General features: G+C 31.4%; 1 protein-coding gene across 5 annotated transcripts in view; it reads left to right on the top strand.

Annotated features, from left to right (window-relative positions):
* The window catches only part of LOC148950714 (echinoderm microtubule-associated protein-like 2), a 193,721-nt gene that overhangs the window by 173,055 nt on the left and 8,618 nt on the right, over positions 1 to 12,048 (top strand). For all 5 annotated transcript variants that reach the window (XM_089092591.1, XM_089092590.1, XM_089092588.1 and 2 more), the window contains 4 exons: positions 2,659 to 2,893; positions 6,045 to 6,202; positions 8,339 to 8,596; positions 11,746 to 11,883. In XM_089092591.1, the coding sequence (XP_088948717.1) occupies positions 2,659 to 2,893; positions 6,045 to 6,202; positions 8,339 to 8,596; positions 11,746 to 11,883 (789 nt within the window). The remainder of the gene's footprint in view (positions 1 to 2,658; positions 2,894 to 6,044; positions 6,203 to 8,338; positions 8,597 to 11,745; positions 11,884 to 12,048) is intronic.

The raw sequence follows: 12,048 nt of genomic DNA, 5'->3' as shown, positions 1-12,048 counted from the left end.
CAATGAACATGTCATAACATTTTAGAAAACAGCTATGACATTTTCGATGTCTATAACACGGAGACGTTTTATTCGAAGTAATTTAAAGGACAAATGGGACTGCATGAAAGGGAATAAAAATTGAAGCTGTGAGCACATTTGGTGAAGAAGAAGCATGCGCACCTTTGCACCACAGGTGGCTGGGTGCTGTGACAAGTTATCAGTAGTAGCAGTAATTGTAGTTTCACCTATTCATCTTTCAACAAATTTAAACCCAGCCTCTCTGAATGGTCTTAATTTCAAATTAAATTTACTTAGATGAATTTGTATATTCTCGAAATATTATGATGAATAGAACAAGTTTGAAAATATTCGTAGTTTTTCTCCAAAGTGAAAGGTAAACTTAAGCGTAAAGAGCAGGGGCTTGAGAGAGCTGCAACCTGCTTTGAATGATCGCAATGGCATAATTGACAGGTATGCTTTCTGTGCTTCAGATTTATGACATGCATCTTGAGGGCAAAATAATTTGAACCATATTTGCAACATATAAAGAGTGTAGCAGCCATGATTTTTTAATGTTTTTTTTTTCGACAACGTTTAGTAATTCTATGGAGAATTATTAATCTGCTTAATAAATATATTAACTGCCCATCCAACAGCATTTTGAAAAACAAATTTTCCGAACAAAACTAAGTTATCTGATGGTAATAAAGAGTGTAGATGAAACTTAAAATAAACAAAAATCACTGGCTCACCTCCTATGCAACATATATCTATTGAAGTAGCTCAAACAAACCGACCCGTGATATTTCCCTACAGTTGTAGAATTTCAAAAACTAGTGCTTTACTGAACATATAAAATACGCCACAAAAATGAACAGAATGTTGGATTAGGAGTGGAAACTTCCTTAAGTAACGACCAGAAAGCAGAAGACCAACTTAAAATCATTCACTCAGTGTGTCCCATTCATCAAAAATAAGCCGTAGAGAATATCAATGAGAGTCAATTTTATCCTTACACTTGTTTACCAATTTGCAAGTTCAAGAGATTTAGCTTGTCATAGCTGTTAATGGAGATTTTAAAGTTTAAAAATGGTTTGTTAGCAATGTTTATTCTCGACAAATATTGCACATGAAAATATTGCACAGAAAAATTTTTATTAATTCTCTTTCAACTGTCAACTGCAATCATTAGCGTAACCTTTGCTTTTCAAATTGACTTTCATTTTGACAGCTATTATAACCTTCTTTCTCCTTGTTTTCGAAGAATATTTAATGTTTGAAGAATAGTTAGATTGTAATTGTGACAGTTTCTTTAAATACTTAAAAAAATTTGAGACTTGTCAGTTTATTGTTTTCTGGCTTCACCTATACTCCTTTAAGGAAAACTGTCACGTACAATCTTCCAATAGAAGCATAGCTCTTATTTGTCAAGCTGCCTTTTGTTCTGTCAATCATCTGCATTTGTTGAATAGAATTCGATACTTAATTATAACTTTAGCTTTGGTTACCCTCCTAGTAACGGTTGGAAATTTATATCGTTCGAAAAGAGTTCCTTGACAATGAAAATGGTATTTGCACAGTTCGTAAATAACTGTCGTGACGTAATAGATTGATGTTCAGTTTACTCGAGAGAAAATTAAGAAAGAATGTAATTTTCACCATAATACAGGCTACAGACCGTATGATTGAAGTTTTTTTTTTTTGTTTTTTTTTTTTTGGTAATATGTCTGAGCGTCGGGAATTTTTGTACATCAAAGTATGAATAAGGTCAATTATAATTCTCCCCCTTCCTTCTAGTGTTCAATAGACAATATTTTGTCATTTGGGGTACTAATTCTTTTTCTAGGATTTCCCCACGAAATGTAAAACAAAAAGTTAGTTAGATGGCTTGATGCTTAAATCCAAATAAGAAAAAAAAGAAAAAAGTTGGTTAAGGTATTTGCGCTATTATTTGTGGACACAGGCGGAGGGGGGGGGGGTGATTTCCTCAAGTACCCTGTTATTGAAGGAGATTATTCCCAAGTAGCCCGTGAATTTCCCCCTGAAATGAAAGGGGGACTGAGGAAAAGTCAATTTTCTTGTGTTGGAAGGTGTCTTATTTATTTCAAATATTATCAAAGCTTACAATTACCACGAAAGTTTCTTCTATCTGGCACCGTCAGTGGTATTGTACCTAAAGGATTAAGGAGTAGTGTTCTTAAAAGGACTAAGATCCTTGAGGGACCTAAAAAGATTTAGATATTCAGATTGGATTCTGGAGGTTCAAAGATTTGATGTGTTATATACCTTGGAACTTCCAAAACGCTTTGTTTTCGGTTCGTCATGTTTCTTTGTTAGACATGTAGCATCATTTTATATATAATACGATGCCGCAGTGTCTAAAATTTTTCTTTTTTGTAGAGATTGGTGACGGAGCATGTTCCCAGAAAGATTCTTTTTCATTCGTCTCAACTCAAATCTCGGCATGCTTCATCGTTTTCTATAACTGTGCATGGGTTTTGGTCTGCCAAACGTCAAAGAAACCGTTTCTCTTTCTTTTTTTTCACGTGCCCTCTGTATAATTTCATTTCTTAATTGGCACTGTGATTACTGTTGATATCTATTCAGTGGATAAACAGACTGTTGTCACATAAATGTGTAACTGTACACATATTAACGTTTAATTTGTAATTTTAGTGTTCTGCTGACACTGTAATTGGTGTTGATTTCCATCCAATGGATAGACACACTGTTGTCACATGCGGCAAAAACCATATTGCATTTTGGAATATTGAAGGTGGAACTTTGTCACGGAGATTGGGCATCTTTGAAAGTAGAGACAAACCTAAGTATGTGACCTGTATTGCCTTTGCTGATAATGGAGATGTGATTTCTGGAGATTCCAATGGAAATATCCTTGTGTGGGGAAGAGGTATTTTCATTTTTCTTTTATTCTTTTACGCTTTGGTACTGGTTTAGACTTTAGAATGTAAATTTGGTCCTATGTTGATTTCAAGAGAGATTGGTTTGGTAAGGCAAACCAAATGGCAACGCTAGGTTAATAGCCCTTCCAAGAAAAAAAAAAGTTTGCCCGAGATGTGACCAAAAATAAGATAAGCAGATTAGATTTGGGGAATAGCCCTCGAAAAATAACTCAAAACAATTTCATCAAATGTAATGTCATAATCATTCCCCAAGGGCATCTAGCCTATTTACCAACGGCTATTTTTTTTTATTTTCTTCCTTTATTATTAAAATTGAGACCTAATTAATATCTGAGATAATTATCAAAATGATTGCTTGACTCTGGGCTCTTGCAACTACTTTTTTATGCAAACTCGCATCTCTTTGTGACATATTCCACCCTCTTTGTCTCAATTTTGCGCGTCAAGACTGAGTATTTCACTCCAACACCAGCTGCGTTTCAATTGAGGTGTAGAAAATAAACTATATTATATTATAAATTAATTATATTAATATTTCAATAAAAAACACTGGGTGAAAGCTGATCAAAAATTTAATTTGCGAAAATTGCTTTATGAATGAACAGCTATTTTCATGTCTAACTACTAAAACGGTTGTGATAATGGCGCTGTAAGTTATTTCTCTAAACAACGACATGTATAAAACAGCCGTCTCCCTCAACCTTCGCAAAAGTGATAGAATAGTATTTTCTTTCCTTTCTTATTTTGTCCTGGAAATATTTAGAAATCTTTATTAATCGTTTTTCTCTTTTTTCCCCTCTTTTCTCTCACAGAAGTAAATTTATTCTATTTCTAACCAAATCTTTTACACAATCCTTTTTTTAATTGTCAATATTTCTGATTGTTTCTCTTATCCTTCATGATTCTAACCTGTATTACGTTTTTGATTCCAAATGTTTTGATTTCTGTATTATTTTACTTAGAATACGAATTCGGCCTTTTTTTTTTAGCTTGTGATAGTCGTTTGTCAATAAAGTATTATACCTTATCTCTGCCCCCTCCCCCCTCTGTTGCTTGTTTGCTATTAATTGTGCAAAATTCGTTGTTAGTTTTTGAGCACAAATGTTTAGAATATTACATCTTACCAATTTGCGTTAATTTTTAATTTACTATTTAATGTTTATCAGTTTCTTATTTGATTAATTTTCAACATTTGTCGTGCTGTCTTGGTTTGTTTTGTTTTCTTTTCTTTTTTACTCTGAAATATGAAACGAATTTGGCTCTATTAGACCTTGTGATATTTTCTTGAAAATAAATATTATATTGTTTCAAGTGTTAAATGGAGCCTTTAATATCGTATTTGTTATGGCGCCTGTAGTATTCTTAATCCAACTGTTAGAAACAGCTGATCCTTAATAGAGTTAAAAACCGGAAACGTATTTTTCACACTTCGGTCTCCTGTTGAAATTCACATAATGCCTTTTGATTTGGCAGAGCTAAAAAATAGTATTTGACTTTGTCCAGCAAATACAAAGCTTTGTTTTCTGCTCAGTCTAGAGCTTCAATTGTTGTTGATCCCATTTAACGAATACAATTTTGATTGGAATAGATCAGCATGTTTTCGTACGTTATGCCCAACCTGTTTTGTGCGAGGAAAGCAAGCTATAAAAAAAAAGAAAAAAAAATTACGAGTCACCTCTGGCAACCGACTGAGATATGGATATGTGGGTATTTCCCCCTCCCTCCCCTTGAAGACCAAAAGTTATGGTAACTTTCGAATTTCTTGTCTTCAGAAAACATAACGTTCGTATCCAAGTAATAAATGATTCAGACATCCCCCCACCCCTGTTAAATCCCTTGTAGGTTCAGATTCTTCCTTTTTTCATTGTTCTTGTTCTGTATAGTTGTATTTCAACAATTTTCACGGGTTTCTTGTGCTAGTAAATTAATTTGAGTCATTGAAATTATGAATTTTAAAAGAATTTTAATGCTGGGAAAACTTGCCGCTCATATTTAAATAAAAAATATTAATTAATATAAATATTATATAAATATAATAAAATATTTTTATTTATAATTATATTTATAAATTTTTTATATTTTATATTTTTATATTTTTTATTTTTTTATATTAAATTATATTTTTTTTATTTATAATTTTATTTATAATGATATAAATATTAATAAAATATTTTTTATATTTAAATAAAAAATATTGCAGAACCTTCCCCCAAAACAAGCAAGGTAGGTAAACAAGCAACCTGATAAGATGGAATTTATCACTTTGACCCAAATTTATCCCTTTGATGGGACTGGTCTTGCCACCCCTCCCACCCCTGGAAACTTCCTTTTAGTTGCAGATACATTCCTTTTTTATTCTTTTTTTTCTGGTTCTGTCCGGTGGTATTTCAAGAATGTGTAGCGGATTCCTCTGGCTAATCAAGTATTTTGAGTCATCGGGATTATCTAATCTTTTATTGGGAAAGTCAGTAAACAATGACATAGCAAATGTTATTACTGTGATGACAATGTTTCCATATTATTATTATTACTCATTATGTTGAATCATACATTTTAAATTTAAATCTATTAAGTAGACTATAAAATAAATGTAATCTCTGAAGAAGTGGTAAATATCGCCGGATGTGCCAAAAAAAATCGGAAACTTTGTCATATTTGAAAGAGAACCACCGGAAAAATCTTGTGCTAATCGTCCAAACATCTCTAGAGTAGAGGAAAAATCCCTGAAAATAAATTTTAATTATATTTGACTTTATTTGTCAATACCAACAAACTGGTTTTCTTCTTTTCGTAAGGCTTTCTAATTTATGATTGTCATCATAGAATGGAATTTTGATATATCTATATTGCTATTAGATTTAAAAAGTAAATAAAAGACAAAAATATCCAGAAAAGATCTAACATTGAACAGAAGATAAGTATTTGTAAGAAACAAACAAACAGGAAATGAATGATAATAATAAAAAAAAAAAAAATTAGAGAGGAAGTCAGAGAGATAGAAATAGAATTGTTAAATGGTTAGAGTAAAGAGATAGAAGCAGGGAGAAAGACGTGGAAAGAGAGGAAGACCACTAACTAGTAATAAATTACTTCTGTTGGCAACCCTGCTTTTTAAAATCCTAATTGTGATTCTTGCAGGTACAAACACGATTTTAAAATCCATTAAAAATGCTCATGAGGGTGCTGTTTTTTCTCTTTTGGTTTTAAAAGATGGCCACGTGGTTTCTGGTGGAGGAAAAGATGGTCAGTTGACTCTCTGGGATCCGTCCTATAGAAGAACTGGATACACCGCTGAGGTAAGTGTCAGTCTCATTTAATTATTTAGTGTAGTCATTTATTTATCAAATATTTATTTGTAAATGGTTTGAGTTGTATCACTACTTAATTAATACGAAATATGCCCTTTCATATAAATTTGCATTTGGGGGAGGGGTTTGACACCCTATGATACACCTCCGAAGAAGTCGGATCTGTTTCTCACACACTGTTAAACTTCTTGGGTTTTATTTCCGTCATGCAAATAGTGAGAAGGAAGAGTTTGACTAGGCTAACAAAGTAAATTATAAGAAAATAAAAACACTTACTTTTGAATCCCGCTTGAAAATGCGGTCTCTTTAAAAAGAACGTTTAGATTTTTGAGTTAATTCACCGTATTAATGATTTTGTTCAGTGATCAGAGGTATAAGTGATTTTCTTTCTTTCTTTGTGTATGTCTTTGCTGAAACTACTAAAAATTAAAATAAAAAATATGTTTATTAGACCTTAGGGTTCTAAATAAGCTGTAGAAAAAGAAAATGCAAAAAATTATGCACTTTTCAAAATGTCCAAATTAAAAAAATAACAAAATTACCCATACTTAGAATAAACCCCGATTATGCGTCTGGTTTAAATCTTTTTTGCGAATATTCTCAAGCAATTTTATAATACTAAAACCTTGATTGCTCAAAACCCGTCACAGTTTGAGCTTTTATGGTTACAAAATCAATCAAACCTTGCAATCTTGTGGCTAAAGTATAAAAACTTACTTACTAATTAAGCTAATTTTCTACATAAAGTTTTATGCCTGTTTCACCTCGTTAAAAGAAGAGAGGCAATATAAACTTTCTTTGTAACTCAATTTCTTTCTAAAATCCTACTTAATTCTACAAAATTTTAGGGTTGAATGATTTCATCCATGTAAATATCCAAATTTAATTAAAATCCAAAATTTGAGGAAATAAGATTAATCTTGTTTTGAATTTTTCTTGTTCGGCTGGATAATACTGCAATGTCAGTGACACTAGTAATTTTAATGTGGAAACAGGCCTTATATCTAGATACAAACTATATTAAAAGATGCACATAGATTATTTTGGTTCTGGATGGTTTACAAATGTCTGTCTGTAAATATATTTTTAATTTTGTTGTAAAATAATACAATAAAATCTGTTGTATATTTTGCAATCGAAATTGTAAAATAGTATAATAAAATAATAACCAAGATAATGTAACCAAAATTATAAGCTAATTTTGCACATCTATGAACAACACGGAAACTTTTGAGCAAATGATATAAGGTAATCCATTGCTGAAGAAAAAGGTGTGTGATTTTGTTGGAAAACGTGAAAATTGAACATTGCCAATTCATAAAATTATTCATGGGTTACATTGTTTGCACTGTGGTCGATCCTCTCATTTGAGGCCGGCAAAACTTTATCTCGAGATTTTACTTATGGCTACCCAATCGGGTAATATAAATTGAATTAAATATTGAGTTGAATTTATATATGACCCTTTGTAAACACAATAACAAACGGAATATAAGAGAGAAAAAAAAGAAAAGAGAAAGACTGAAAATGACAAATAAAACAAAATTAATATTCATAAAGAGCGACTACAAGCAAAATAATTAACCAAATAATTACACAGAACGCATAACAAAGGTAATCAATTGCTGAATTAAAAAGTGTGTGATTTTATTAAAATACTTAAAAGTTGTGGCGATCCAATTGGTAACTAAGTTAGGGAATATAGTTATTTTGTTATTTATATTACTAATGTAATAAATGAAAAAAAAAGAAATTAATGATCTAATTTTTGTAATATAAAGTACTGGCCAACTACAAAATCATGAACTTTTTTTTGTATTCATGTGAACAACAAAGAAATTCTGTAGCAATTGTTGAATTAAAGGGCGTTGTGTTCGATTTTCTCATTGCGGGCCCGCATATCTATTATCTCGAAACTTAACTTATGGCTACCCAATTGATAACTAAATATGGGCACTTCTGTTCTTTGAAGAAACAGAAAAAAAGAGTGCTTCAATTAGACAAGAAATAGAATATAAACAGTGCCTATGCTTATTAATTAGGTAATATATTAATATTACTATTATATTACTAGTTTAACCACTGAAAATAAAACAAATGAAATTGTATATCTAATTTCTGCAGGTACCTGAACAATACGGAAACTGTCGAACAATTGCTGAAGGAAAGGGTAGTCAACTCTTAGTCGGGACGACGAAAAACGCCATATTAGCTGGAAGTTTTGAGCTACCATTCTCTGTCATAATGTCAGGCCATATTGAAGAACTCTGGGCTTTGGTTAGTCACCCAACTGAACCTCAGTTTGTGACTGGAGCTTTTGACGGAACTGTTACTATGTGGGACTCGATGTCCAAAACTGTTGTGTGGACTTTTGATAATGGGGTATGCATAATTTTAAAATTGTTGAATAATGACTTAAACTTGCTGACTTTACGTATACCCTCTCCCCCTCAAGAAAACTCTCAGGTCCACCCTAATCCTGTAAAGACTTGTTTGCATCTTTCAGAAGATGAATAAATAATTTTATTTGCAAAACCTCATGGATGTATTGTTTCCAGAAATTAATCGATACATTATAATTGAACTCGGTAATACATCTAATTTGTCACTCTTCTCTATTATTTGCTTAGTAGCTTATTAATATATTCCAATACATTTAATTTGTTTTTGTCAACTCTGCAATTCAGCAGTTGTTTTTTCCTTCGGTTTCTTATTTCTAAATTCGTGCATATTTATGTCAACGCCATCCCATCTCCCAACTAGGCTATTCCTACACTTAAAAACTAATGTTATAAGGCACATAGGTAGGGGCAACCTGAATTTGTGAGTCGAGCTTTTGATGGGACTACTATAATATGGACGTCCAAGATTGTTCTGCGGTTTTCCGATATTGGAATATGTTTGGTTTTAAATTGTTGTATTAGATAGAGATTAAAAAAAAAAGATTCTTGTTTTATTTTAAAATGAAATGTGGTTTAAGAGGAAGGCTATTCCTATACTTTTTACCAAAAAAGGAAGAGAAGAAACACAAGCATGTTAAAACTGTACATTTTTTAATTTTAATCGCATAATTTTTGTCGTAGAAAAATAAAAATAACAATCATGTCCTTCTTCAAAAGGAATTCACTGACTTCTTCTTCTTCTTCAAAAAAAAAAAAAAGAAAAAAAGTTTTCAGTAGGTATAACAAAAAAGTGAAAATTTACAATTTTTTATGCCAGCTTTTGTGTCATGGGCAGAAAGAGAAAAAAAAAGATTTCTTGTCAAATGTAACTAGGAAAGATGGTTTTTACCATAGAAAGTGAAATTTTACAATTTATTAACCCAGTTTTTATGTCATTGGCAGAAACAGAAAAAAGAGATTTCTTGTCAAATATAACTAGGAAAGATGTTGTTTGCCATAGAAAGTTTGCCAAAGATAGTTTTTTTGCCATAGAAAGTGAAATTTTACTTTTATGCCTGTTTTGTGTCATGGGCAGAAAGAGAAAAAAGAGATTTCTTGTCAAATATAACTAGGAAAGATTTTTTTTTGCCATAAAAAGTTTCTTTTGCCATAGAAACTTTGCCAAAGATAGTTTTTTGCCATAGAAAGTGAAATTTTACAGTTTTTTATGCCAGTTTTTGTGTCATGGGCAGAAAGAGAAAAAAGAGACTTCTTGTCAAATATAACTAGGAAAGATAGTTTTTTGCCATAGAAAGTTTCTTAAAACATTGAATATGACTATACAGAATTCGTATATGCTATCAAGAGTAATTTTTAGAATTTTGCTGTGAAATCTGTGGTTTTTTCAAAGCAGTGAGTTTTGATTGCTTTAGGAAATTTTTTGATGTAGTTTGTTTGTTAAATTCAAAAAATGAACAAAATATTAATTCTTGTGCGCCTGGTAAATGTGTAATGATTTTGTAGTTTGAATTATTTTCCCACGATAGAACAATCCAATTATATTTACGAATTCAACGATATAAATGGAATTTTTTTGAAATTATTTAGATTTCGCTCCTCATCATACTTAAGATTACTGTCGACAAATTTCAGCTTTACCATTTTTTTTCTAGAAATAAATAACCAAAAACTAAAATATTAAGGAAAGTTTTCTAATTTAGTTTTGTATGCCAATTTCAAAAATGGAATGGAAGTTTTCCTAGCACCGATCGTTTTTGTGTAATAAAAGGTAATTTTTGTGTTGCTGTATTTGTGTGTTTTAGACAGAAAAAAAAATATTGCACAGAAGCTATTGAGCTTTGAATTCGCTATACAAAACTGCCATAGAAACGTTCCTTAAGCGGTTGTAGTTTTTGTTGAAAAAAAAATTAGATTCAAAATTTTGATATAATGCAAATTCTGAAAGACGTTTTGGCGATAGAATCAGCCCAATTGATTTTTGAAATTCATGACTAAACTTGAACTATCTTCTTTAGTTCTTGAGCCCCCCCCCCCCAAAAAAAAAAATTCAAAACCTCAAAAAACCATCACGTAATGACTTTTGTGTTCAGCCAACAAAAGTACAATCAAAAATATTCAATTTGATTTTTAGGTTTGGCTATTGCATAGTAGATATATGCTTTATTCTTCTATCATTTGAGCTATTAAACTTAAAAAATTGTGTTATTGCGCTTTTCATATTGTTATCTGTCTATTTGATAGTTAATTATGCTGTTTATTGACCGTATAAACGTCAATTATGCTTAAGACCCATCAGTCAAGGTCAAGAATTGCCAAATAGATAAATTATTCTAATCCTCTGTGAAATTACTTTTTGTTATTTTTTTTAACTTTGTTTTACACTTTCCTTTTTTACATCCTATAAAATTAAAATATGCATCATATCCATCAGTCGAGGGCAATAATCACCAAAATTGGGATGTACTTTTAAGAGTCCATTTTTTGAAAGTAATCCAAAACTACCAAAAATAAGTGAAGGAAATGAAAAAAACGTGGGAAAGTTTCACCGGGATGTCTGAGGTCTCAAGCCTAAAGCATCTAAAGAAAAATATTTAGGAGCCCGAATCCCGAAACCTGTAATATTTTTATCCATCCATAGAAGAAATGGTTATTACTGCTGATTACTTTTACCTGAATAGCTAGTTTTTCTTTTTCTTCAACGAAGCACTGTGACTCTACTGAGAAACCTTAATCGTAAAAACAATTAGTACAACATACCAGGCGCAAAAAAAGAAGAAAAAATGTCGTTGTATTTTAATTCAGTATCAAAATTTGTACTGAAAGCACATTTTAATTCGTTCAAAAAAAACTTCGATATTTAATGCGTGTTTCCGCTGTCAAAATAACAAATTGTTGGCACCAATAGTACTAAAAAGTTTGTGCCTGAGACAGCATGTAATTGTTGCTAATAATTTTTATTGAGTTTCTATATTCATTCAAATCGTTGGAAAAAGTTTTTGATTGATTTTCTGTGCGAAATTCAAAATTCGAATCTTAAAAATAAACTTATAAATGCCCGAGGCTATTTAAATTTTTAAGTAAAAATTTTAAGTAAAAGCAAATGTTGAGTAAAAAATTCTTGCTTTTCAGGAGCCAGTACAGTCCTTAGATATATCACCCGATGGATCAAGTGTAGCTGTGGGAACTACCACAGGGAAATGGCAGCTTCTCGATATGTATACTCGTGAAGAGCTTGTTCAGCATACTGATGGATCTGAACCGATCCAGGTACGAATTAATTTTCAATGTTTCATGGGAGTCTCTAGGACACTTCAAGTGAATAAATGGAACCTAACCAAGGCTAATTGTTTGATATACGGCCTGTTAATCTAGCACCAAAACTTTTCTTAAACAATACCTCTGAAAACATTCATCATAATTTTCTCAAACTTT

Source organism: Artemia sp. Qi Xiang Cuo, chromosome 7 (genome assembly GCF_049724085.1).
Source record: "Artemia sp. Qi Xiang Cuo chromosome 7, ASM4972408v1, whole genome shotgun sequence".
Lineage (NCBI taxonomy): Eukaryota > Metazoa > Arthropoda > Branchiopoda > Anostraca > Artemiidae > Artemia > Artemia sp. Qi Xiang Cuo.
This window is presented reverse-complemented; position numbering and strand designations above follow the sequence as displayed.